The sequence below is a fragment of the Pan troglodytes genome, chromosome 15, assembly GCF_028858775.2.
Source record: "Pan troglodytes isolate AG18354 chromosome 15, NHGRI_mPanTro3-v2.0_pri, whole genome shotgun sequence".
In the NCBI taxonomy this organism is placed as follows: domain Eukaryota; kingdom Metazoa; phylum Chordata; class Mammalia; order Primates; family Hominidae; genus Pan; species Pan troglodytes.
The window spans coordinates 65160053-65187128 of record NC_072413.2 but is presented as its reverse complement, the minus strand read 5'-3'; the positions used below and the strand labels follow the sequence as shown (position 1 = coordinate 65187128).

At 42.2% G+C, this 27076-nt stretch overlaps 1 protein-coding gene and 1 pseudogene across 24 annotated transcripts in view; both read right to left on the bottom strand.

Annotated features, from left to right (window-relative positions):
- GARIN2 (golgi associated RAB2 interactor family member 2) overlaps positions 1-20763 on the bottom strand; it is a 36711-nt gene extending 15948 nt beyond the window's left edge. For 8 of the 24 annotated variants that reach the window (XM_063793587.1, XM_063793588.1, XM_001135797.7 and 5 more), the window contains exons 1-6: positions 20399-20763; positions 15553-15639; positions 14590-14774; positions 9618-9817; positions 7824-8376; positions 4463-4710 (exon numbers count right to left, since the gene is read on the bottom strand). In XM_063793587.1, coding sequence (XP_063649657.1) covers positions 4463-4710; positions 7824-8376; positions 9618-9817; positions 14590-14748 — 1160 coding nt within the window. In that variant the 5' untranslated portion in view covers positions 14749-14774; positions 15553-15639; positions 20399-20763. Of the gene's footprint in view, positions 1-4462; positions 4711-7823; positions 8377-9617; positions 9818-11162; positions 12477-13779; positions 13939-14589; positions 14775-15552; positions 15640-16026; positions 16239-20398 lie in introns of those variants that run through there. The other 16 variants (XM_063793599.1, XM_063793597.1, XM_063793594.1 and 13 more) reach the window with 7 other exon arrangements.
- Positions 12583-13630, bottom strand: LOC129137078 (splicing factor 3B subunit 4-like; annotated as a pseudogene).
- Positions 20764-27076: the final 6313 nt, after the last annotated feature.

Genomic DNA, 27076 nt, shown 5'->3' with positions numbered 1-27076 from the left:
AGCTAACGATGCTTTGCTTGAGCAGCCAAGAACCAACACTTTTAATGTCTTGGCACTTGTATCTAGAGGCTCTGGGATTGTGAAAAATGCAGTGCTCAAGCAGCTAAAGCAAACTACTCTGATTTCAAGGTTTGTGGCTCTCCCAAGGATCACCCATATTCCTTTGTTTCCCTTGGCCTACACTTTGTTAGGAAAGAAGACTTTTTAGAAAAACCAGCTTTGAGTAGTTAATCCTCAGTTGAATAAGATATTTTTGTGTATACATTTATTTGTATGTATGTGTAAATATATATTATATATATATATATATATATATTTTTTTTTTTTTTTTCAACAGGGTCTTGCTCTGTCACCCAGGCTGGAGTGCAGTGGCTCTATCATGGCTCACTCCAGCCTCAACCCCCCAGGATTAGGTGATCCTTCCACTTCAGCCTCCCTAATAACTGGGACTACAGGCACATGCCACCATGCTCTGCAAAATTTTTGTATTTTGTTTGTAGAGACAGGGTTTTGCGATGTTGCCCAGGCTGGTCTCGAACTCCTTGGCTTGAGCGATCTGCCCATGGGATTACAGGTGTGAGACACTGCGCCTGGCCCTAAGATACATTTTTTGTCAGAGGAGCCATTTTAAAGAAGATACATTTTTTTCTTTAATCTACACTGTTAAAAATGAATTATTAGTGACAATAATGATCATTTACTGAGCAACTAATATGTCCAAAGTCCTCTGTGTACTTTCGTCACTATGCTTCTCAGAACCTTACAATGTACCTAGTGTGTTTACCGTTTTCATTGCATTATACTCTTTCAAGGAATTCCCTAGAGCACCTATATTTGACTTTAGCATGCATTCTATTATTCATTTTAGCAGATCTTCACAGTGGTTAAGATTACATTATAAGAAACATGAAAAGGTCTCCTGGCAGAAGAACGCTTAAAGTCTATCCAGGACAAATGATTTAATGTTCGTTTTTGAGAAGTTTTGCAGGGACAGACTTCACAATGTACAGAACCTACAGAAACTGGTTCTGTTGTTTATCAATATATAATAAATGATAAGTATTTATTTATTTAAGAGTCAGTGTCTTGCTCCATCACCCGGGCTGGAGTGCAATGGCTTGATCATGCTCACCAAAACTTCAAACTCTTAGGCTCAAGTGACCCTCCCACTTTTGTTTTGGTGGCAGGGTTTTGTTAAGTTGCCCAGGATGGTACTCCCACTGTAGCTTCCACAGTTGATGGGATTACAGGCGTGTGAGCCACTTTGCCCAGGTTATTTTTTAAATTGATTGCTATATTACCTAATAATAAAATTTTCCTGTGTTAAAATAATTTTTACTTTAAATCTACTTTTTAAATGTAGCTTTCTGTGAACTTCCTCATACATTCGAATATGGTCATTGTCACCTATTAACATTCTCCTATCACCTCAATTTTTTTTTACTACATTAAAAATATTTAATCAGTTTTGTGCTCTTTTCCCCAGTTCTCCTCTAGGTTCAGTTTATTGGGTAGTATAGTGGAAAGATTACTTCAGACATCCTGTGTGGTACAGAACCATGTTTGTACTGTATTCAACGTGAGTCAAATCTACATTAGGTTTTTTTTGTTCAGTTTGCTTGAACCTATCTTCCTCTCTCTTTCCTTCCTTCCTCCCACCTATATTTTATCTATATCTATACCCAGATGTATTTTGAACAGTTACCATGTGCCTGGTATTGTGAGGGTTTTAATAACAGCTATTTAATCCTTATAGCAATTCTACATGGTAGATAGTATCCCCATGTTACAAATGAGGAAACAGACCTGAAGAAGTTAAGTAACTTGCCCAAGATCATAGAGCTAATGAGATAGAGAAGCCAGGATTTGAACCCAGAGATCTGACTGCAAAGCTTATTCTCTGTTTTTGTTTGTTTTTTGAGGCAGGGTGTCACTCCGTCACCCAGGCTGGAGTGCAGTGGTGCGATCTCAGCTCACTGCAACCTCCACCTCCCAGGTTCAGGCGATCCACCTTAGCCTCCTGAGTAGCTGGGACTACAGACACATGCTACCACATCTAACTAATTTTTGTAGAGACAGGGTTTCACCATGTGGCCCAGGCTGGTCTCGAACTCCTGGACTCAAGCTATCTGCATCCCTCGGCCTCCCTAAGTGCTGGGATTACAGGTCTGAGCCATCATGACCTGTGGCAAAGTTCATTCTCTATTGGCTGTGTTAAACTGTCTCCCAATGAATGCATCCTAGATTCAATTTACTTTTAAAATTATATGTGTAATCAATTATATAATGTAAGTTTAATAGAAACATCTATCAATAGCTACAACAAATATTTATTCCTTTTATCATTAACTATGCCCAAACTGTGGTTTCTTCCCAGACTATAGAAATAAAATACCATTGTATTTACATTTTTTGGAATTTTGCTTTTCCAGCTTATAATTCCTTATTACTAACGTAGCTCTTTTCTTCTTTCTTTCTTCTTCTTCTTTTTTTTAAATAGAGACAGGGTCTCCCTATGTTGCCCAGGTGGGTTTCAAACTCCTGGGCTCAAGCAGTCCTCCTGCCTCAGCCTCCCGAAGTGCTGGGATTATAGGCAGGAGCCACCATGCCAGCCATAGCTCTTTTCATTGAAATTCTGCCCATGGCTTTTTCTAATGGGGTTCTGTTGTTTCACGAAATCGACATACTATTTCCTGGTTAGCCATTTTCCCAGCTGTGAGCATTTGGATTACTTACAGGTTTTCCATATGAAACGCTACATTCAAATAAGTTATTTCCCCCTTTGAATGATTTCTTTGACATGTTACCATAAGTAAAGGAATACAAACATTTGGGGTGTGAATTGAATTGACAACCATTTACAGTGACACTAAGAGTGTTGTTGACACCTAATGAAAGGCTAACTGGTAATTGCTTAACTTGTATTTCTTTAATTATTAGTGAGATTGATTCCTTCTCAAGTAGTTGTCTTCTGGAGTAAATTTTCTATTTATGTCCTTAAACCATTTGTTAATTGGATCCCTTACAAATTCCTACCAACTACTTATATATAAAGGTAATCTATTATACTTTTTTGTTTCTTTTTTTTTTTTTTCCAAGATGGAGTCTTGCTCTGTCACCCAGGCTGGAGTTTAATGGCACGATCTCGGCTCACTGCAACCTCAGTCTCCCGGGTTCAGGCAATTCTCCTGCCTCAGCCTCCCGAGTAGCTGGGATTACAGGCGCCTGCCACCACACCCGGCTAATTTTTGTATTTTTAGTAGAGACGGGGTTTCACCATGTTGGCCAGGCTAGTCTCGAACTCCTGACCTCATGATCCGCCCGCCTCAGCCTCCCAAAGTGCTGGGACTACAGGCATGAGCCACCGCACTCGGCCTATTATGCTTTTCCCCCTACTCTGTTGTCATACATATATGAGTGTACTTATTTTTTTTAAATGATTTATTTGGCAGAGATTTGTAATTGTTATGCAATCAATCAACTTGGAACTCTATTCCCCCAGAGGTTCACACTTGCTCAGGTCTCTGCTCAAATGGCCTTGACCACCTGTATAAAATATCTCTCCACCCTCTTCTAATCACTCTCACTCTCTATTCTCTCTCTCTCTTTTTATTTTCATCACAGCACATTCCAGCTGGCATAATATATTGTATTGGTTTATTATCTGTGTCCCCCACTAGAATAAAACACTCCATGAGATATGGACTTGATCATTTTTGCTGCTATATCTCCAGTGCCTAGTGCATAGGAAGTGCTCATAAATATTTTTGAGTGAATCACGTAAACTCTGCCATTGAAAATTACTTTTATTGTATCAGCGGACAATAAATGATCTTTCCTCTGTAAATGAGGCAATGATATCATTTCATTTTCTTCTGGCTCATTATAGTTTTAAAATAATTTACTCTTTTCCTATCTGAAATTTTTTTATGGTACACCATAAATCTTTGACCAACATTTTCCTAGAATTTTGCTTTTTCCGTGCTTCTTTTTTTTTTCTTTTTTTCTTTTTTTTGAGACAGAGTTTTACTCTGTCACCCAGGCTGGAATGCAGTAGCGTGATCTTGGCTCACTGCAACCTCTGCCTTCTGGGTTCAAGCAATTCTCCTGCCTCAGCCTCCCGAGTAGCTGGGATTACAGGTGCCCGCCACCGCGCCTGGCTAATTTTTGTAGTTTTTAGTAGAGACAGGGTTTCACCATCTTGGCCAGGCTGGTCTTGACATCAGGTAGACAGCCCAGAATGCCAACTGAGTAACGTGACAAGTTGCCATGAAAATAAAAATTAGCCAAGGTTGAACCAAACGTGGGTCATTCAGAGTTGACTATATCATCATTCAGTTACACTACATCTGTCTGTGAGAATCTTCAGTGGCAGATGCCTGAGTTAAGAGACTAAAGCACATACTTCTTTATTAATATTTCATGTCTTAGAATTCCTTTGGCATGTTCCTGCCTCACATACCTGGATTCTTCAGCCTTGAGAGCTGTGCTCTGAAAATCAGGCATCTTTTCTTCAGAGGTCTTATCCTCCATCTCCTTGGATGTATTTGCCTCACTTTCTGCTGGAGTCAAGGTAGTTTGAAAATATCTTTTACCTTCAAAAGTCAGTGTTATGTTTGAGATGGTGACATGTTTTGAGGATTCTTTCAACTCACTCTTACTTTTTGTATCTTGTAAACACCCAGGCTTCAGAATGTTTTTCAATTTTTCCTTTAAAAATAAAAAGCAGCAGCAAATCAGGTAACAGAAGAGCATCAGGTAATAGGTGTTTGTGGAACAGTATCGAATACAGGCACCATTTCATTCATCGTCACAGCGCCCGTGAGAAGTAGTAAGGAGGGAGTGAGGCTTAGAATGGCACAACCATGGGGAGAGCCCCGGGTGTGTTGGCGGCAGGCTGTGTGGGAGCCAGGGCCTGCGCCACTGCAGCCTGACACATGTTCCCCAGCTCGTGTTGTCACCTCACAGAAGACAGTTGGCATCTAATTACAGTACTTCTCTGTGAATTGTCAGCACAAGAAAAGTTTCCCAGAAATGCCACTGATTCCCCAGTCTGAGTTTGGTCTTAATTAGAGCATCTGATAGGTTACAGGGGCTGGGGGCTCATAATATAAAATAATTTTTTTTTTTTTGTCAAAAGACTTAGAACCTGTATCTAAAACTTAATACTCTAAAATCCCCCCCTCCTCCTAATTTCCCAATTTCTGTTAATGTATCACCTCTCCTAGCCACTCTCTGATTCGCTCAGAATCACTTAGGGCTCAAGGCAGTTGGTCAGCAGGCCCTAAAGCCAACTTTCTAATGTCCTTCATGTCTGCACCTTCTTCTTTCCACTGCCCCTGCCTAGTCCATTACTTCTTGATATGGTTTGGATGTTTTGTCACTTGAAAATCTCATGTTGAAATGTGACCTCCAATGTTGGAAGTGGGCCTAGTGGGAGGTGTTTAGGTCTCGGGGGCAGATCCCTCATGAATGGCTTGGTGCTGTCCTCACCATAATGAGTGAGTTCTCACTCTAAGTTGATGCGAGATTTGGTTGTTTAAAAGAGCCTGGCACCTCCTTCCTCTCTCCTTTGCTCTCTCTCTGGCCATGTGATGTGCTGGCTCCCCTTCTCTTCCACACGATTGTAAGTTCCCTGAGGCCCTCACCTGAAGCAGATGCCAGCATTGTGCTTCCTTTACCACCTACAGATCCATGAGCCAATTAACCCTCTTTTCTTTATTAATTGCCCAGCCTCAGATATTTCTTTATAGCAATGCAACAATGGCCTAATACACCTCTATTACATTTCCTTAAAAATGATGTAATAATTTTCTTCCTTAAGGATAAAACTTCACTTTTCCCTGACAATGAAAGTCATACATATTTATTATAGCGTATTTGGAAAATCCTATAATGAATAAAGCTAAAGGTAGAATATTTTTGCTTGCCAAGGTGGGTGGATCACTTGAGGCCAGAAGTTTGAGACCAGCTTGGGCAACATGGAGAAACCCCATCTCTACTAAAAATACAAAAATTAACTGGGCGTGTGGTGGGCGCCTGTAATCCCAGCTACTTGGAAAGCTGAGGCATAAGAATCGCTTGAACCTGAGAGGTGGAGGTTGCAGTGAGCCGAGATCTCACCACTGCACTCCAGCCTGGGCAACGGAGTGAGACTGTCTCAAAATAATAATAATAATAATAATAATAATAAATTATTGCTTGTTTGATGCCACTGCCCAGAAACAACTACTTCTATGCACATTTCACTCTGATCTTTCTATTTATTTTATGTCTACTTAGATCATCTTGAAGTTCTGTCTCCTACCTTTTTCACTTAACATTTTATTATAAGCATTTTCTCCTGTCATTAAAAATCGTGTAGAACTATGTGAATTTTTCCTAATTAAAAATTAGGTTTTTTTGTTTGTTTGTTTGTTTTTTGAGACAGGGTCTCACTCTGTTGCCCAGGCTGGAGTGCAATGGCACAATCTTGGCTCACTGCAACCTCCACCTCCCGGTTTCAAACAATTCTCCTGCCTCAGCCTCCCAGGTAGCTGGGATTACAGGCACCCACTACCACACCGGCTACTTTTTATTTTTTAGTAGAGACAGGGTTTTGCCATGTTGGCCAGGCAAACTCCTGACCTCAGGTGATCTGCCCGCCTCGGTCTCCCAAAGTGCTGGGATTACAGACATGAGCCACTGTGCCCATCCCTACCATCTTTCTTTTCTTTTCTTTTGTGTTTTTTGAGACAGGGTGTGACTGTCACGCAGGCTCGAGAGCAGTGGCATGATCTCGGCTCACTGCACCCTCTGCCTCCAAGGGTCAAGTAATCCTCCCACCTCAGCCTCCCTAGTAGCTGGGACTACAGGCATACACCACCATGGCCAGCTAATTTGTGTATTTTTAGTAGAGATGGGGTTTCGCCATGTTTCCCAGGCTGGTCTCGAACTCCCAAGCTCAAGCAATCCACCTGTCTTGGCCTCCCAAAGTGCCAGGATTACAGATGTGAGCCACTGCACCAGCCTTTTTTCTATTGTGGACCTAGAGGAAGTTTTTCAGCAGTAGTCTTCAAACAGATCTCTTTACCTATAATCCATCCTGCCATTAGATTAATCTTTTAAAAACACAGCTCCTTCATTCCCTTACACAGGAGACTTCGGTCACTAAGGTTTGCCCAAAGAGTGAAGATCTCACTTTTAAATTTGGCTCTCAAGTTTTTTAAGCAACTTTCCAGTCCTATATTCTACTATTCTCCACATATATTATTCTCTAGCCCAATTGAACAAAACATTTTTGGACGTGACTCTCTGTTTTTCCACTCTCTGGCCTTTTCTAAAGCCACTCACTTTGTTTTGTTTTTTATTATCCTATTTCCATCCTCATGTTTACCCATCGAAATTCCATCCCATCCTTCAAGGTACTGGGTACTGCCATATATTTTTAAACCAGAAATTAACCCTTACATTGTATTAATATCCTTTCGAAGTGGGGAAACTGAGGTTCATGTGGATTCTGTGACTTGGGTGAAGTCACACAAGTAATATGAGCCGCAGGTTGAGAGTCTAACTTGGTTCTGATTCTGATTCCAAAATTCTTTCCATTTCTGATGCTGGGCTAAGATTTATGTTAAGGGTGGTCACTGCCTATTTCAGGAGACATCTTACAACTCCTTTACACCAGGGTTCAGAGATTTAATCTCACTATTAAAATTAGGTTTCTCGGAGTAGGTAGGTTCCATGGCATTTTGATAATCAATGTCAGCTAACCAAGAAGTGTGATCTCGGTAACCCCTCTAGTTCTCGATTATTAAAGCATGAAAGTCTTCAGTGACACATACCTTCTCCTCTTGCTTGGCCCTGATTAAGTCATTGTTTTCAAACACCACTGTGACTCCCGAGCAGTTTGTAATATCAGAGCTGTCTGTGACTTCCGTGGCTTCTCTGACTTCTATGACTTCTGTGACAATTCTTACATCTGGGACCTCTGGGACCTCATTTTCTGGAAGATCTGTGACATCTGTGATGTCGGTGATGTCTGTGAATTCTGAGAAATCTATGCTGTCCCTGACATGTTCAGGGCCTGTACCTGCATACATGTACGGGGTCAGGATGGCTGTGAACTTGGTGACATCCGCCACATCCATGGAGCCTGTGATGTCTGTGCTATTCGTAATTCCTGAGAGACTTGAAACCTCCGACACTTTGGAAACTTTGGCTTTCTCCTGATTCAAGAGGGAGACGAGGGCCACCCATTGAGAAAACAAGGTGTCCTGTTTATATGCAGAGGTGCAGAGCTGTAAGTAGTAGGCTCGACCACTCACCAGCTTTACTTTCAGGCGCATGTTCTCCATGTCATGCACAGAAAGAGTCACAAACTGCAGAGGGAGAAACCTGCAAACAAGCACACGGTAACATCATCTGGAGACCTGATGGGAGGCGTATAAAAAGGCCTTTCTTTTATATATATATATATTTGTTTGTTTTGAGACAAGGTCTCACTCTGTTGCCCACGTTGGAGTGCAGTGGTGATGCGATCATGGCTCACTGCAGCCTCGACTTCCTGTGCCTAAGTGATCCTCCCACCTCATCCTCCTGAGTAGCTGGGACAACAGGTATGTACCACCAACGCCTGGCTAATTTTTGCATTTTTTTGTAGAGACAAGGTTTCACCATGTTGCTCAGGCTGGTCTTGAATGCCTGGGCTCAAGCAATTCACCTGCCTTGGCTTCCCAAAGTACTGGGATTACAGGTGAGAGCCACCATGCCCAGCCTCTTTCTTATATTTTATAGTAGTTTGAAGAGTGAGACTCAAGACACCAGACTTGCCTCCCAGATAGGTCTGGGTAGGGGCTCCTGAGGACCATCTCATCTTAATCATATGCCTAAGGCTCTGATGTATAAAAACGTCTGAATGGGCTGGGTGCAGTGGCTCACGCCTGTAATCCCAGCACTTTGGGAGGCCAAGGCGGGTGGATCACCTGAGGTCAGGAGTTCAATACCAGCCTGACCAATATGGTGAAACTCTGTCTCTGCTAAAAATACAAAAATTAGCTGAGCGTGGTGGTGTGTGCCTGTAGTCCCAGATACTCGGGAGGCTGAGACAGGAGAATCGCTTGAACTGGGAGGTGGAGGTTGTAGTGAGCCAAGATCGTGCCATTGCACTCCAGCCTGGGTGACAGTGCAAGACTCCATCTCAAAAACAAAACACGTCAGAATGTCAATTATTTACCATGAGAAAGTGTCCATTTAAATTAATCCTTCAAAGTTGACTTAAAGTTAAGCAATTTGCTCATGATCATAGACCAAGTTAGTGGCTGAGACAGGACCAGAGCTAATTCTGCTGGAAGCTGGGATGCTGTGGAAGAGGAGGCATGTTCTAGAAAGGCAGTTTATTATGAGTCTTCAGTTCCTGTTAATTAGATTTAGTTTTTTAAAAATTAACTGCCTGTTGGATACCCATTGTCATACATGATTTCACCCGTCTTCAAGGATGCTTCTCTTTGTCATTTGCAGCAGGGAGTGCGAGTAACATGCTCCACTGGCGCAATTGTCATCAGTGTTTCCGTTTTCAGATCCACAGGGCTAATGCACATCTTCTGAGAGATCTTTAACCTCTTCTCTTTGTAACTCACCTGGTGAGCACTAGTTTCTCTGCAGGAGGAGATGTCAGGAGACTTTTAAACAGGGTTTCTGTATCTTTTTGGGCACCAGGTGTCAGATGGGCCAGTAGCATCACATTGGGGATCTTGTGGGTGGAGCTGGAAGAACAGATGCCTACGGTCACCCAGTTGGCTCGGTTATGAAGGTAAATGGATTCACCTCTTCTGTTGACCTGAGTGCAGAAAACAGGAAAAGGCGTTATATGATGAAACGTGTGGCTTTGACAACTTGCTTGCCTGAGAAGTGTAAGAGAGGGTAGGAAATAAAGGAGGAATGAACCATGATATATTTGTTCCTTCACTTGCTCATGCTAATTCTTGGAGATACCGCAGGGAACAGACACGGCCTCTGACCCATGGGGGCCTACCAGGGAAGGCAAACATTAAACAATTTAAGTATGTGACTAATTATTACTATAAGAAGTTTTACCAAGTACAAGTCCAGGATGTTACGGGAGCACATAACAGAGGACTTGACTTAGCTTAGAGTGGGGAGACAGGCAGTGATGTTCTGGTAACAGTTAGGTCTTGGGAGGTACACACATTTACACATAAGTTTAAAGTGTTACTGACATAAAAGACAAGTAGCATACAAATTTACAAATAATATGCAATATTCTTTAGTCTTTAGTTTAAATTCCATAGAGCCAATTAATAAATTCCACAAACTCTTGCCAAACTCTTCTTATATTTATAACCTTAGAAGTATAGACAACAGTAAAATGTAGTAAAAGAATAGGAATGATGAGTTTTGAATATTTATTGCCCTTATTTTAGATACAATGTAAGTTTATAAAATTTAATTTTTAAGAATTTAATTTTTTTTTAGGTGCAGTCTCGTTCTGTTGCCCAGGCTGGAGTGCCATGGGTGATCTCGGCTTACTACAACCTCTGCCTCCCAGGTTCAAATGATTCTCCTGTCTCAGCCTCCCAAGTAGCTGGGATTACAGGCACATGCCACCAAGCCCGGCTAATTTTTGTATTTTTAGGAGAGACGGGGCTTCACCATGTTGGTGGGGCTGGTCTCGAACTCCTGACCTTGGGTGATCCACCCACTTTGGCCTACCAAAGTGCTGGGATTACAGGCGTGAGCCGCTGTGCCTGGCCTATAATTTAATTTTTAATAATGGCTGTGTTTAACAACTGACTTGCAAATTTCCTGAACACGTACCAATCGACCAGTTCTGGCACACCCCTGGATATGGAGTCCTGGAAGTCTCCCCTGAGGAAGAGACCTCTAGCTGATACCTGAACTATGTGGGAGATAAACTGGCTGGGTTGAGAGGAGAGGTTTCCAGGCAGAGGAACAGCATGTATAAAAACCCTGAAGTCCAAGAAACTTGGCCAGTAAAATCTCTGCCACTTGGTAGAAGAAGAGACTGGAGGATGGGCAGACAGGGAAATGAAGGAAGGCAGAGAGGAGCTACACTGTAGTTTCTCAGCTGTATGATAACTGGTTCAATTAAAAAATACATCATTGAAAGAAAGAGGTTGTAGCTCACACTATTGATAACTTACCCAAACTGTGCCCCTCTTCTTCTGGATTAACAGAATCCTGGTTTTGTCCAATATCATGGCTCAGGGATGATGACCCAGCTCAGGGATTAAATCCTGATTAACTTAAATGGGTAGTGGTGGTTCCACTCCACACCCCTTGCCAGTGACTGGTTTCAGCAGTGGCATGTGACCAGCAAGACATACAGGAGGTATCCTCCAACCCTGGAAAACGTTTCTCAGAGCCACCAGGAGACAGAGCCACCAGGATGAGATGAATATCTTCTACTGCTGGCAGCTATCATTGTCCTGTTTGGATGTGATGCCCTGAGGGGAGCTGGCTTGAAGGTGACAGAGCAAAAAGAGAGAATTGGGGTCTTCTACTGGGAGTGAACTGATGCCCTGGGGCTCTTTCACTCTATTTGAGATAATTGCTCTCTTTTAAATTTTTTTAAAAATATTTATTTGTTTGTTTTTAGAGACAAAGTCTTGTCTTATCATCCAGGCTGGAGTGCAGTAGCGCCATCCTAGCTCGCTGCAGCCTGGAGCTCCTGGGCTTAAGCAATCCTCCCTCCTCAGCCTCCCAAGTAGCTAGGAATACAGGTGTGCAGCACTGCACCCTGCTAATTTTTAAAAATGTTTTTAGAGATGGGATCTCACTTGTTGCCCAGGTCAGTCTTGAACCTGGCCTCAAGCGATCCTCCTGCCTTGTCCTTTCAAAGTACTGGGATTATAGCCATGAGCCACTGCACCCAGCCTAATTGTTTTTCTTTTTTCATTTAAACCTGTTCAGTCAGGAATCTTGGTAACTTGCTGCCAAAGACATGCTAACCAGGTGGGGTTGTGCATCTTGAAGGATATGAGTTATCAAATTACGATGGGGGCAACGTCTGACCTACAGACTGCTAACTACCCCCAATATTGGACAAGTACTATGTAATTTCATTAGAGTGTGCAAAAGGTAACTAACTTGGAAACGGCACAGGATGAAAGGTGAAAAAATGAAAACATTATTAGTAGGAAAGAAGTATGTATAAGATAAAGTACATCAAATCATGACTTGTCACATGCGTTCTAGGGACATCACTAAAACATTAGATGTTTTGGGAGGCTTCACCTCCTGCCTATGGTATACTGGAGGTGGGTAGCTCACACTAGTACTCAAGTATGAGTGCAGAGAACGTGTTAATGGAGGATGAAGTCTCCTTACATTTTTTTTAAACAAGGAGTTTAGTTTTATTTTCTCTGTGCATTTGCAAAATACTCAGGACCAACATAAAAAAAGAAATACCTCCTGTGGAAAAAGTTACATTAAAAAGGGGAATGGGGTGGGGGTGCTGAAAGGGATTAGTGCCTTAGCCCCAAGGAGCTACAGCATCTCTGATTGGTCCAAGGTATCGAAAAGATATTGGGAAGATGTAATAGGAGGAAGGAAAATGTGAATTTACTGAGGGAGAGGGCTCCAAAGCGGGCCTCGAGGGGCAACTGGTGGCTGGGGAGTGGGCCTGGTTGGAGGGAGAGGCTGGTAGCCATAGGGTGTGGGTTGTGGAGGGCCAGTGTATCCATGGGGGGCATCAGTGGAGGAAGTCCACGCATACCATGTGGAGGCATAGGACCTGGGTGACCCATGGGAGATCAGAATGGAGGCTCTCGGGGGGGCATGCCCATTGGAGGAGGTCCAGGATAAGGCATTCCAGGTGGTGGTTGGGGTGGTGGCTGTCCCCCAGAGCCTGGGTGTCCAGAATGGGGATGTCCTAAACCATGAGGTCCATGGTGTGCCAGCTGCATCTGAGACATCCCTGGATGGGGCACTCCTCCTGGTGGGAATGGGTGAGCTTGGGAGTGTCCATGACCAGGATGTCCTGCCCCTGGGGTTCCTGCCGATGGGGGGCCATGTCCTGCAGCCCCAGGAGGCATAGGTGGTGGGGCATGGCTGGGGGTATCCCAGGTGGGAGGGCTCCAGGAGGCAGCACTGGGGGTGGGAAGGAGCCAGGAGGAGGCATGCCTGGTGGAGGAAGCCCAGACCCCAATGATGATACCACAGGATTGGGGGCAGAGGGTGAAGGAGGTGCATCTGCAAACAGCTGATGAGGGCGGTCAGGCTGGGAGAGTGGGTTCTGAGCTGCCAGAAGTCGTCCGGCTGCTAAGCCATGGCGCTCACCCTTGGAGTCCTTCTCGAAGGCATAAGATACGGTGATAGGGTGGTTACAGAGGTACTGCCCATTCATGGCTTCAATTGCTGCAACTGAAGCATCAAATGAAACAAAATTAATAAAGGCATAACCTTTGGAGTTGCCTGTGTCAGGGTCCCACATAATCTTGGGGGTTTGTAAGATGACCCCAAAGGCGCTGAAAGTATCATAAAGCAACTTCTCATCAATCTCAGGGTCCAGGTTCCCATTGAAAATGTTGGCCCCTACATCCAGGTTTTTGTTGTGAGCTGATGCCTTGTTCACCCGTATTGGCTTCCCATAGAGTCTGATCATGTTCATGATCTTAACGGCATAGTCAGCATCATCCTCACTCAAGAATTCACAAAGTCATAGCCTTGGTGCTGGCCAGTGACTCTATCCTTTGGCATGTGGGTGTTGACTACTGGTCCAGCCTGGAGAAACAGTTCCCACAGCAGCGGTTCACTAACCTTCTCATTCAGGCCCCCCACGTACACAGTGGCATCCTGGTTCCGCTCGGAGATCGGTCTGGTAGCCATGGCAAAAGAGCTCCTGCCATCCTCTTCTTGCCTTTTGAGGTGTCTGTTGTCCTCCCTTGTCACCCCTCTGTGAAATCAGCTGAGCAGCTTCTCGAATGTGTTAAGAGTTAGAGGTAATAGCTCAGTGTTTAGTGTTAGACTTTGTTATGGAATTTCTAGGAACTTTAGAGGTATGACCCCTATCATTGAACTCATTTCACCATTTCTTTGTCTGAATATTTTAATGTTGAATGTTTAGAGAAAAGTTAGCATTGCTCCCAAATGCATAGAAATGCAGTTTCATTCATAATGTAGGGACATTCTTATGAGAAGGAAGCTTTTCTCCCTGACACCATCTGACAATTTACCTTCAGAACTAGGAGTTAAGATTCATTGTAATCCCTAGTCATAGATGTTCTTTAGAATGTCTTCTACGCCTAAGAAAGAAGTTATCTGTATGTTTCCCTGTGGCGGGAAATGCCAAAAACGGCTTCATGTAATTTTGGGAAGATTATGATGGAATGGCAATTATGGTAGAGTTAAGACAGAAGTCCTTCACAAGAGTTTTGGGGACATTTGAAGTAAATGTCCTTTAACATTGTAATTATTTCAGGTTTTTTAAAGTTCCCAAACTGTTCTCTTTTGTAGTATCACACATTCCCTTGGCACATTTAAAACAATTCTCCTACCATCCTTTTCAGTTTTCTTTGAGAAAATTACTGAAGTTATTGGAACTTAACTCAGGCCTTGAATATGATTTACCTGGATAAAATTGCTCTCTAACATGGGAGGAGATACAAAAGGGGCATACTCTCCTCCATCCAACATATTTTGAAGATCTCTCGGATCATGGGAGTGTGGGGTGCAGAGAGCATCTTGCTTATTGATCCTCATGGTAGACTTGCTGGTGTTCTTCTTCATTGCGCTTGCACATAAACATAAAAAAACTGAGGGAATGGAAACACAATTAGTGGATACAGAGAGAATTTAATATCATAATTAAGTTGCTTCATTTATTTATTAATTCAGCAAATTTTATCAATATCTGTGATATGCTTGGCACTGCACCAGGCACTTGTATTAATACATACATCTAAACAGGACTGATAAGATCTCTGCCCTCATTCAGCTTACACTCTATGGGGAGACAGGTAGTAAGCAAGCCAAAAGAAACTCAGACAAGATGTTGGATGATAGGGACTATCAGGACTTGAAAACAGATACATATAGTAAAAAATGACCAGGGTATAGGGCTGGAGACACCTATTAGGGTAGCAGGAAAGGCTTCTCTAGGAGGTCTCTCAATATATTCCCCCACAGACCATTATTTTCTATCTTCCAAATTGATGGTACCCTCTTCATCATGCAGGATTCTCCAATCCCTTTTTGTAAGCAGGGTATCAAAGCTATACTAAACTGAGAACACTTTTTCCAGACTATTCACCCATAACTGAGGCTTAGCTCTTGGTTGCGCGCTCCTTATGAGACTCTAAGTCGGTGGAAAAATTGCCTTCCACAACACTGGTCCCTGCTGCCAAGGGGACCACTGATATAGGCAGCATCTTCAGTATATTAAGTCTCCAGGAGAGAGAAAGAAGAAAATAAATCTTGGAAAGTAAAGTAAGTAGAAGAAGGAAGAGGGAAAGGAAGGAAAAGAGAAAAGGGCAGGAGAGGATGTGGCCATGCAGCCCACATGGTTTATCTGTAAGAACCATCAAATCTCACCTCAACTCAGGCCGAGCCACAGTCCTCTCTAGGAGATGAAGTTTTTAACTCACTTCAGTTTGAGCTTCCTCCTTTTCATGATGAAATCTTTTGTAAAAGAAACAACAAAAAGAAAATCAAATGTATACAGGCCAGGCACAATGGCTCACACCTATAATCCCAGCACTTTGGGAGGCCAAGATGGGCCGATTACTTGAGCCCAGGAGTTTGAGAACAGCCTGGGCAACATAGCAAGATCTTGTCTCTACAAAAAATACAGAAATTAGCCAGGTGTGGTGGTGCATGCCTATAGTTCCAGCTACTTGGGAGGTTGAGGTGGGAGGATCACCTGAGCCTGGGAGGTTGAGGCTACAGTGAGCTACGATCTTGTCACTGCACTCCAGCCTGGGCAACAGAGCGAGAGCCTGTCTCAAAAAGAAAAAAAAAAGCGCTAATTTGTATACAAAAGAAACTAATTTCAATTCTAAACCTTACTGTTATTTCAAGTGTGAGGTCAAGGCCTCAGAAAGAGTTAGAGTTCTTCTAAGTATACTGGGTAGGTGAAGCGGAGTCCGAGGCTGCTGTCTATGTCTGAGCTGAGCTGTTGTTGATGATCCTCACCGTGGTCTTTTGGTGAGTGGGACCAGAGTCATGAGTCCATAGCTCATAATTGGCCTGAAACTGCCAAACAGTGGAATCCTGAGCTCCTATGGCCAATGAGGATATTTGATAATGTGGCAAAGGAAGCAGTACAGACTGTATTACCTGGGTTGCATTTAATTGCTGTTTAAAGTGTGCTCCTTACGATTACCTGAAAACCTTTTGTTGACATCTTCTAGTAAGATTAAGAAAGCTCCTGGCCAGGTGCAGTAGCTCACGCCTATAATCCCAGCACTTTAAGAGGCCAAGGCGGGCAGATCACCTTAGGTCAGGAGTTCAAGATCAGCCTGGCCTGGCCAACATCGTGAAATCCTGTCTCTACTGAAAATATAAAAATTAGCCTGGCGTGGTGACAGGTGCTTGTAATCCCAGCTATTCGGGAGACTGAGGCAGGAGAATCACTTGAACATGAGAGGTGGAGGTTGCAGTGAGCCAAGACTGTGCCATTGCACTGCAGGCTGGGCGACAAGAGCAAAACTCCAACAAAAAAAAAAAAAAAAAAAAAAAAAAAAAAAAAGAAAGAAAAGAAAAGAAAGGAAAGAAAAAGAAAAGAAAAGAAAAGAAAAAGAAAGCTCCAGTATGAAACTTGTCAGAGGCTTAGAAGAAGGTCCTAAAGACTAGAGTGGAGCCCTTTAAGAAATGCACAGAGGATGATGGCACAGGAACAACAGCTAGATATTGTGTGGGAAAATTCCCATAAGAAAGCATTATTTAGGAGGCCAAGGTGGGTGGATCACCTGAGGTCAGGAGTTCGAGAACAGCCTGGACAACATGGCGAAACCCCATCTCTACTAAAAAACACAAAAATTAGCCAGGTGTGGTGGCATGCACCTGTAGTCTCAGCTACTTCTAAAGGCCTCTCTAGGAGGTCTCTCAATATAGGCCCACTTGGGAGGCTGAGGCAGGAGAATTGCTTGAACCCGGGAGGCGGAGATGGCAGTGAGCTGAGATCTATATATAGATATATAGATCTGTACATATGGATATCTATATCTATATATACACACACACACATATATATGTAATATATGTTAAAATATATGTAATATATATTAATATATCCCCATAACATTAAATTTTTTTTTAAAACAGCAGCTATCAATCATGGTGTCAAGCTATTTGGAACATGACAATGATGCTTAAGAAATGATTTTATTTAAAAAGAAACAGATGGTTTCTGGGTTCTCTCCTGATAAGTTCCTTGCACTCTGCTTTGCCTTCTCAGTGTGCGGGCACAGTAGAGACAGGCAATCAAGCCTGGGAATCAGTTCAGACCCCACCCTCTGATCCAATCACCTTACTAAGATATCATAATTAACTTTGGTGACTCAAAAATACATGTTGATTGTTCAAGGTGTTAGGTAGGGAAAAAAAAGAAAGAAACAAACAAAACTACTTGTTGAATGAAAGTGAGAATTAAAGCAGGGTTGTTATGGGCTATCATGGAAACACAGAGCTAGCTCCATGGCACAGACACATGGAATCTTTTGTCACAAGTTATTCTATCACGATTGTGTATTAATCTTCACAATCATAGCTTATATTTTTCCAACAATGTTTGCCTTTTGCTAGGCCCATTCAATGTCCTATTCATCTAATTAAGCAGGCAGGATGCAGAGCTATGTTGCAGGGAAGGACTTTTGCTGCGCTGCAGAGCAAGGATGGCACAAAGAATGGAGTTTTATTTGAGATGGATGAGCTCGTTCTATCACTAGCTGATCCCTTGCGGTCTTTGTTACTTCTTTTAACCAGTACTTTTTCTCCCTCTCAATCCTTTCTCTTGTTTTTCAAGTTCCAACTGAATGGTGATTCATTCAGCAGACAGCTACATTAGGTTGTACTTTTCTGCAGAATTACAGTATAGTTTTCATTTGACAAAGTGTAGTTGGCTACTTTTAGTAAAAGAAAAGAGAGATTCCTTATTAAATCCGATTACAGATCGGAAACCAACGCTAGTTCTTCTGTAGGAAAACCAAGCAATGTGCTGTATGTGTTTCAAGAGGGAGCCACTTCAGCTGCTCTCTAGATGTTCCATGGTGTCGTCAGGGCTTCCCTATCTGTGTATACTGTTTCAAGGATGATCAAGGCTCCATTAGGGCTGAGAACTACTATTCTTAGATACGGATATGGGATTGTTCACCCTGTGGTAGGGGTGGGGTGCCTTTATTTTCCTGGTGATAAATGCAGTCATCTGGAAATTTTTGGAAATGTGACAGCTTGAGTGTTCATGGCCATTGGGAAGGGGAGAGAGTGGGAATCTGAAAAGCCAGTGTTGCACTGTCTTGGTTGGCTTTTCTGACTGCCTAATTCAGAGGGATGTCTGTACATGCCCCTAAAATGTCCTCTACAAATGTTTCCTGTTGACCATTACCATGTGGTCTTTTCCCTCCAATATTTTATTATAAAAAGTTTCAAACCTCTGGCAAAGTTGAAAGATTTCTATCGTGAAACCAACTACCTGGATTCTGGGTCTTTTAACTGTGTTATTTGTCTGTAATTACATGATGGCTGTTTTTTTTTTGAGACGGAGTCTCGCTCCATCACCCAGGCTGGAGTGCAGTGGTGTGATCTTGGCTCACTGCAACCTCTACCTCCTGGGTTCAAGTGATTCTCATGCTTCAGCCTCCTGAGTAGCTGGGATTAGAGGCGCCCGCCACCATGCCTGGCAAATTTTTGTATTTTTAGTAGAGACAAAGTTTTGCCATGTTGGCCAGGCTGGTCTCGAACTCCTGACCTCAGGTGATCCACCTGCCTCAGCCTCCCAAAGTGCTGGGATTACAGGCATGAGCCACTGCACCTGGCTACATGATAGCTCTTAAATGACAGCATTTACCTGTCACTCATTAAAGCTGTTCTCTGTGCTCCTTGGAGCTTTGAGGTTAATTATTCCCAGCACTTTGAAGTGTGGCATTTACCTGGGTGATTTTTCCCAAGATTCTTACTATACTAATAAACATATTTTTAGGCTAGGTCCAGCACAATTCTAGGTTGCAGTTCTGGTTGCACCTTTGCAGGAGTCTAACTGTTGTGGCTTCTATCTCTTGAAAATGATATCCCCATGCCCAACCTTTCAGCTTTGAAGAGAAAGCCTTGTGTTCTGAATCTTTGAAATATTTGAGTAATTAAAAAGGGCTGTTTCCCCCAAAATTTACTCAATTCTCAGTCTTTGAGAATTTTTTCTTATGGAAGAAAAAATTGGGATAACAGTCTGAAAAATCAAAATTTCAAAACAGGCCGGGCACAACGGCTCACGCCTGTAATCCCAGAACTTTGGGAGGCCAAGGCAGGTGGATCTCTTGAGGTCAGGAGTTCGAGACCAGCCTGGCCAACATGGCGAAACCCTGTCTCTACTAATATTACAAAAATTAGCCAGGCATGGTGGTGTGTGCCTGTAGTCCCAGCTACTTGGGAGCTGAGGCACGAGAATGGCTTGAACCTGGGAGGTGGAGGTTGCAGTGGGTCGAGATCGTGCCACTGCACTCCAGCCTGGGCAACAGAGTGAAACTGTGTCTCAAAAAAAAAAAAAAAAAAAAAAAAAAAAAAAGAAAAGAACAAAAGGCTGGGCACAGTGGCTCACGCCTGTAATCCCAGCATTTTGGGAGGCTGAGGCAGGTAGATCACCTGAGGTCAGGAGTTAAAGACCAGCCTGGCCAACATGTGAAACCCTGTCTCTACAAAAATACAAAAAAAAAAAAAAAAATTATCTGTGCATGATGGGCGATGCCTATAACCCTGTCTCTACTTAAAAAAAAAAATACAAAATTAGCTGGGCGTGATGGCACACACTTGTAATCCCAGCTACTCGGGAGGCTGAGGCAGGAGAATCACTTGAACCCAGGAGGCAGAGGTTGTGGTGAGCCAAGATCGTGCCATTGCACTCCAGCCTGGGTGAAAAAGCGAGACTCTGTCTCAAAAAAAAAAAAAAAAAAAAAAAAAAAATTAAAAAAAATCCAGAAAACATGCTTTCATTTCAAACTCAAACTCTCAATGAAATTATTTCTAAGAAAAAGAAAAGCAGTCACCAGGTGTTAAGTCTCTCGGCTTTTCAGCTTGTTCTGGTTGAGGTAGAAGAAATGAAACTAGAAGGAGAAGAGGAAGATGGAAAAAAATAGACATTCTGCCCTCGAATTACCAGAATTAATTGAACTATTCATTTCCTTCTCCTTCAGTTTCAAACCCAAGTTGCAGTAATGAGACAGTCACTTACCAACAGGTGGGGCTGAAATAGATCTCTGGAGATCTCCTGGATGTCGACTAGGAAAATAACCTCCAAATAGCACGTTTCCACTCTTTTCACATTTCTTTAGCAGGTGTTTATGTCTACTCAGCAGGCAACTAACCACTTAGTAAAAGAAGCACAGGCCAGGCTGCTCTGGGCATTGTTCTGTTGCTGCTGCATCATAATCATAACGTGCTGACATAGTCTCTGCAGTAAGAGAAGAACGGCACTGGGGAGGAGCAGCCGTGCAGGTCTGCCCCTGAGAGGAAGTGTGGTCAGCATTCCCATGGAGCCCTGACCGGACCGCTCAGGAGTGGGCATTCAGGTGGTGGTGTGAAGTTTTCAGAGGATTTCTTGGAGAGAAAAGTCAATTTAGCAATAGTATAACCATGGGAAAAATATCAGACTTTACATCATTGATCATACAATTGATAATTTATTATTCACTTTCCCTATATCCCAAGTTTCAGAGACTTAAACATATTTAAGGCACTTTGAGCCTCTGTGAAGAAAAGCGTTAAAAGAATATAGCATTTTTAGAGGGAAACTGCTTAGAAACAGAGCTGAGGCCGGGCGCAGTGGCTCATGCCTGCAATCCCAGCACTTTGGGAGAGCAAGGCAGGAGGATTGTTTGAGCCCAAGAGTTTGAGACCAACCTGGGCAACACAGTGATACCCCATTTCTATTGAAAGAAAGAAAAAGAAAGAAAAAGAAAAGAAAGAAAGAAAGAAAAAGAAAAAGAAAGGAAGAAGGAAGGAAGGAAGGAAGGAAGGAAAAGAAACTGAGCCGAGGACTGTATAGCATGAATATTTAATGATATTAGGCTCTGGTGGTGGTTCAATGCACTTGATTGGCTGAGTCTCTTTCTACACTTGTCCGAGTGGTTCCCCTGTTATTGTCTCAGATGCTCTGTTTCCCCTATTCTATGCTGAGTGCCATCTTTTGGATGGACAAATTCTTCCTCTGGTCATACCTATAGTCCCACTGAGTAAGATTTCTTCATTGAGCATACTTATTGCATGATCACAACTTGCCATGTTCCTCTTCTTCCTGCCCAAGGGCCAGAAAATATTTTTGCATAGATTTGATCTCATCTCTTAACTGTTGATGATATCAATTTAATTCTGCGGTACCTTGATTAAACTTTGGTATTATCTCACGTCCATTTTTTGAGGCTACTGATACATTAAAAGGAGAAGAAATACCAAAAGAAGGAAATAAAAATAATGGTATATTTAAAATATTTACCTTCAAAAGCGTCTTTAAAATGCTTTTAAAGATGCACAAAATATAAAACTGTATGTATAACTTCATTTGGAGATTCTAAGTCTGAATTTGTGGCACTTTCTCAAAGTGAGGTCCGTGAGCAATTAGCCCTCTTTGTCCCTCATGAGATGGGCCTGCCTATTCACGCCTGCATGGGATCTTCTCAGCTACATGTCCTAAGCTTGGGATATGAAGCTTTCCTGCCACATTCAGTCCCTGGTGAGTGCAATGCAAGGTACATTCTTTTGGTCAGCTCAGTAATGAGTACTTACTATTTCCTGGGCACCATGCCATGCTGGACCACAAAGGTGAACAGTCTCTGCACTCAAGAAGTTTACCATCAAGTGGAGAAGGGGTCATGTAAACAGATTATTTCAGTGTTATGTAGTGATAAGATAGAGGGGTGACAGGGGATTCTAGGAGCACAGATGAAGGGTACTTAGTCCAATTGGAGGATTTAGGGACGGTTTCATGGAGGAGCTAATATCCAAGCTAAATCCTGAAAGATTAGTCAGCCTGAGCAAAGGCACAGAGGCATAAAATGACAGGGTTTGAGGGGTAACTACAAATGGTCTGGTGTTACATAAAGTTGAAGGGTTGAAAAAAAATGAAGTTCACGGAAGAAGGGCCTAGATGATGGAGGGCTTTGAAAGCCATAACTAGGTGCTGGGACTTCATCTGCTCCAGTAGCTCTAATAAAGAGTGTTACATGGAGAGATTTATGTTCTGAGAGCAGAGTGAAGGATAGATTTGGGAAGGGCAATTCTGGAGATGCAGAAGCCATGGTAGTGGCAGTGGCAGTGTCAATGGAAAGGAGGGAGTTAACTTGGGAACTATCAGTAGAGTCCACAAAATTTGGTGACTCACTGGACGTGGGGAGGGAAAAGGTGACTCAGAGGTTTGGGAAGCTGGGTGAATGATGGTGCCATTAACTAGGAAATAAACTACAGGCAGAGGAACAAGTGTAGGAGGCAGAAAGAATGAGGTGCTTGTTTGCAGGAACCCTTGGTTAGCATGGTGCCTTGTATTCAACTGTTTAGTAAATGATTTTTTTATTTTTTAAATTTTCAGTACCTTCCTAATGCTTTTAGCATATGTGTCATGTATCATAAGGTGTGTGTATATACTTAGCATTAACCTCAAGAGCCTGTATATTTGTGAGCACGATCTGGCTCCATCCTGGCTTCAGTTCTTTCCAACTATATTTCAGACAACTTACACCACTCCCTCATCATATTTCTGCCTCCTTCCTGACATTGCATTCTTTAAGCCGTTTCCTGTCTGAAATGCTCATCTCCTAGCTCTTCACATGTGGGCTTATTTTCGTTTTTCAGAACCCAGCTCAGACGCACCTGTTTAGAGAGCTGTTTCTCAATCACTTGGTCATTGATTGTCTCTCGGCTGCAAATGCACCACGGCATACTCTGCATTGAATTGCTGGAGCTCTGCAAACTACATTTCTCTCTCCAGCTGGCTGTTAGGTTCAATAATAGGTTGCATTAGACCAGATGAGGTTGGAAAATAGGAGGGAAGAAGAGACTTGTGTTCCCTCTAGTTGACCTGCTGTTTCTGTCAGTGTCACCCGGGCAACAGCAACTGGTTCTAGCCTGCATTTTGGTTGTTTTTTGTTTTTGACATTCTCAGAATCAGCAACCGGGCAGCGCCCTCTCGTCAGAGGGCTGAGTCCTGGCTCCATCGGGTCTGACCTCTGAGCTTCTAAGCTGTGATTCCCCTAACCTATCCCTCCCAACTCCCCAGCCCTAGTTGTGGTAGTTGCTTCCTCTAGTTGTCTCTGATATCTGTGTTTCCTCTGAGGCTTTTTTTCTAGGCCTCCAACACCTATTTAACATATTCCTGCATTGAAGTCTCTCTGTTGAAATACTTAGTGTGATTTCTGCCTCTTTTTAAATGGCTGGATCCTGACACAACCACTGAATCTGATTTAGGCATCCACCCAGTCACTGTCTAACACGTCACTGAATGTTCTTCATATACTTTTCCTAACCTGCATTTAAATTGTTTTCCTTTCTCATAATCTCTCTCCTTCACTTAGATATCTGAGACTCTCATTCATCATTGTATTCTTGGTGCCTAACATGGAGCCTGGCATACTGTAGGAGTTTAAGAAATGCTTGTTAAATAAAATGAATTATTTCAAAAGACTGCAGGAGAAATACTGGTAGCTGGCCATACGAAATGGACAGGATTGAGCAAGTCTTTAACTTTTTGGTTCTAGGCCAAGTTATTGATGAATTCTGTAACAACATAACACAGAGAGTCAAGCATAACGCTTCTTATAAACATGTCAGAATGCAATGCATTATTTAATGTAGACCCATCATCATTGGAATACAAGACATACAGTTTATTTACTTTGAATACTGTACTTACATAACCCCTTACCCCACTTTCTATAATTGGGAATGATAATTACTTACATTGTTGGGGTTTCATGAAGATCAAGAATTGCTAACAGGTTAGATCTACAAAATTTTGTTGATTAGCAAATAATTTTAAATATGAAAGCCATCCAAAAGAATCCACCTGCTGTAACATGCAACATCACCAAGCATTTACTTGATAAATATCACCTGCTTATGTTATTTTTTTCATTCTGATATGATTTGAAACAACCAAAACATAGAACCAAAAAATCTGGTTAAAAAGGAACTGCTTAACTTTTTTACACAGCTATAAATGAAAACTTGAAAACATCTTCTATAGCCTTTTATGTAAGTATCAACTACTGACAAAAAAGACTTGTAACATGCTTCTTATATAATTTGTCAAATAAATGCAAATAGATTAGATGAAATTGATGTCCACCGTGCCAAGTAGAAATATTTTGTTGAACTTTAACATTTAAAGGACATTTTCCTTGTTTTCAAGTGTGTTCATATCTTCTCCCTTTTCTAACTCAGAAGGAAAAATGTCCCTTTTCTTTCCCAGCCGCATTGGGCCACCAGGGTCCTTAAATCCAGCCCTTCTTTCCTCTTCTTTCTCCTTTTAGGATACTACTCTTGCATTGTTAACATGCCCACCACTGTTGTTTCTTTTTCAAAACCCACAAACAAATCTTCCCTCTACTTTGTTATCAGTTCATGCTACTATTTTGTGTCTTTCTTTTTTCACACACAAATTCTGAAGAATTCATGTTCACAGTTTCTATTTTGTAATCTGGCTTTTGCTCTTAACCCACTACTAAAATTGCACTCTTAAGAGTTCACAAATAATTGCCTAACCAATAAGGCTTTTTGAGCCTTCATCCTTCTTGGTATTTCCTTTGCATTTACAGTTGATCCTTCTTGAGACTCTCCTCCTTGATTTGTGGGACCCTGCACTCCCTTCTCTTCTCTTCTACAAACTGTTTTTCCCCTCATGCCATTCATGGCTTTTTCCTCCAACACCCGAAGGCCTGTCCTCTTCTCTTGGCAAGCCTTTTCTTGATAATCTTTTCCATCCACCCTTGCATTTCAGATGCCACCTTTATGTGAATGGTTCCCAAAGCTGTATCCAGTCAGTAACTCTTCTGTGAACCCCTAACCTGTACTTTCAAATGCCAATGGGACATGTCTATCTTAGCACTCCTGGCATCTCAAACACATGCCCAAACTCAACTCCTCCATAAAACTCATTTTTTTCCTTCTTTTTATTAACGTTTAACATTTTCTCAGTCAGCCAAGAGGGGAGACTTTGAATCATCTCTCCCTTCTATAACTTTCTTTCCAAAACTTGAAATCAGACATAAAATTCTTTCCATTCTTTTCTCTCCAGAGACGTATCCATCTGTTCGGACGTTCCCATCACCATCACCATCACCTCTACCCCCTCACCTGCACAATTGCTATAACTTAACTGGTGTCTCTCACTTGTTTCTTTCCATTCTAGTTTATCTGCCTCAAGACTGCCAAAGCGTTTTCCCTAAAAGGATATCTCTGATCATGATACGTCCCTGATCAAGAATCTCTAATGGTTTTATTGTCTCTAGAATAAATCTAGACTCTTAATTTGGCATTTAAGAACTTTAATACCAAATTAACTTTAATAACTTTAATAACTTTTGGGCCTTAAATCAGTACTTTTTCAGTCTTACAAACATCTTATACCTATTTTGTTTCTGTAACTTAAAGAAGATAGACTGTAGGCTGAGTGTGGTGGCTCATGCCTGTAACTCCAGCACTGTGGGAGGCTGAGATGGGCGGATCACTTGAGCCCAGGCGTTCAAGACCAGCCTATCTCTGCAAAATATAAAAAAATTAAGCCAGGTGTGATGGGTAGTCCCAGCTACTCAGAAGGCTGAGATGGAAGGATCACTTGAGCCCAGGGAGGTCAAGGCTGCAGTGAGTTGAGATCATGCCACTGCACTCCAGCCTGGGCGACAGAGTGAAACCCTATAAAAAAAAAAAGAAAAGAAAAGAAAAACAGAATAGATGTGGGGCACCTGAGGTCAGGAGTTTGAGACCAGCCTGGTCAAAATGGTGAAACCCCATCTACACTAAAAATAGAAAAATTAGCTGGGCCTGGCGGTGCATGCCTGTAATCCTAGCTACTTGGGAGGCTGAGGCAGGAGAATTGCTTGAACCCGGGAGGTGGAGATTGTAGTGAGCTGAGATCGCGCCACTGCACTCCAGCCTGGGTGACAAGAGCAAGACTCCACCTCAAAAAAAAAATAAAATAAATAAAAATAAAAATAATAAAAGAGTATAGACTGTAGAGTCAGATTGCTAAACTTGAATCCTTGCTCTCTCTCCTACTATCTATGTGACCATGGACAAGTTTCTTAATCTCTGTGCCTCAGTATCCTCATCTATAATACAGGAAAAACAATGCTTATAGGGTTGTGAAAATTAAACATATGTAAAGTGTTTAGGACAATGCCTGGCCTACAGTAAGTTCTACATAATGTGTTTTATTGAGCAAATATTTACTGATGCTTGCATATATGCACATATGCCAGACTCTTCTAGGAATTTGGGGATAACTGGAGTGAACAAAATAAACAAAAATCTCTACCTTTGTGGAGCTTAATACACGACAAGCACTGCTCTCAGCACATTTCATATGTTTAATTTCCACGACACCCCTATAATTGTTGTTCTTCTTATATTACAGGTATAGAAATTATCCTATAATAAAATAATTATCATTAATTACCTGTCATTCTCTGTTTTTGGAATACTCTTTTTCCTGTGCTATCATCTTCAAAATTCTACCTTCCTTCAAGACCCAATAGCATCAGCTGGGCATGGTGTCTCACAACTGTAATTCCAGCACTTTCGGAGTCTGATGCAGGAGGATCACTTGAGGCCAGGAGTTCGAGGCTGTAGTGCACTAGGACCATGCTACTGCACTCTATCCTGAGCAGTAGAGCAAGACTGTGCCTCTACAAAAAAAAAAAAA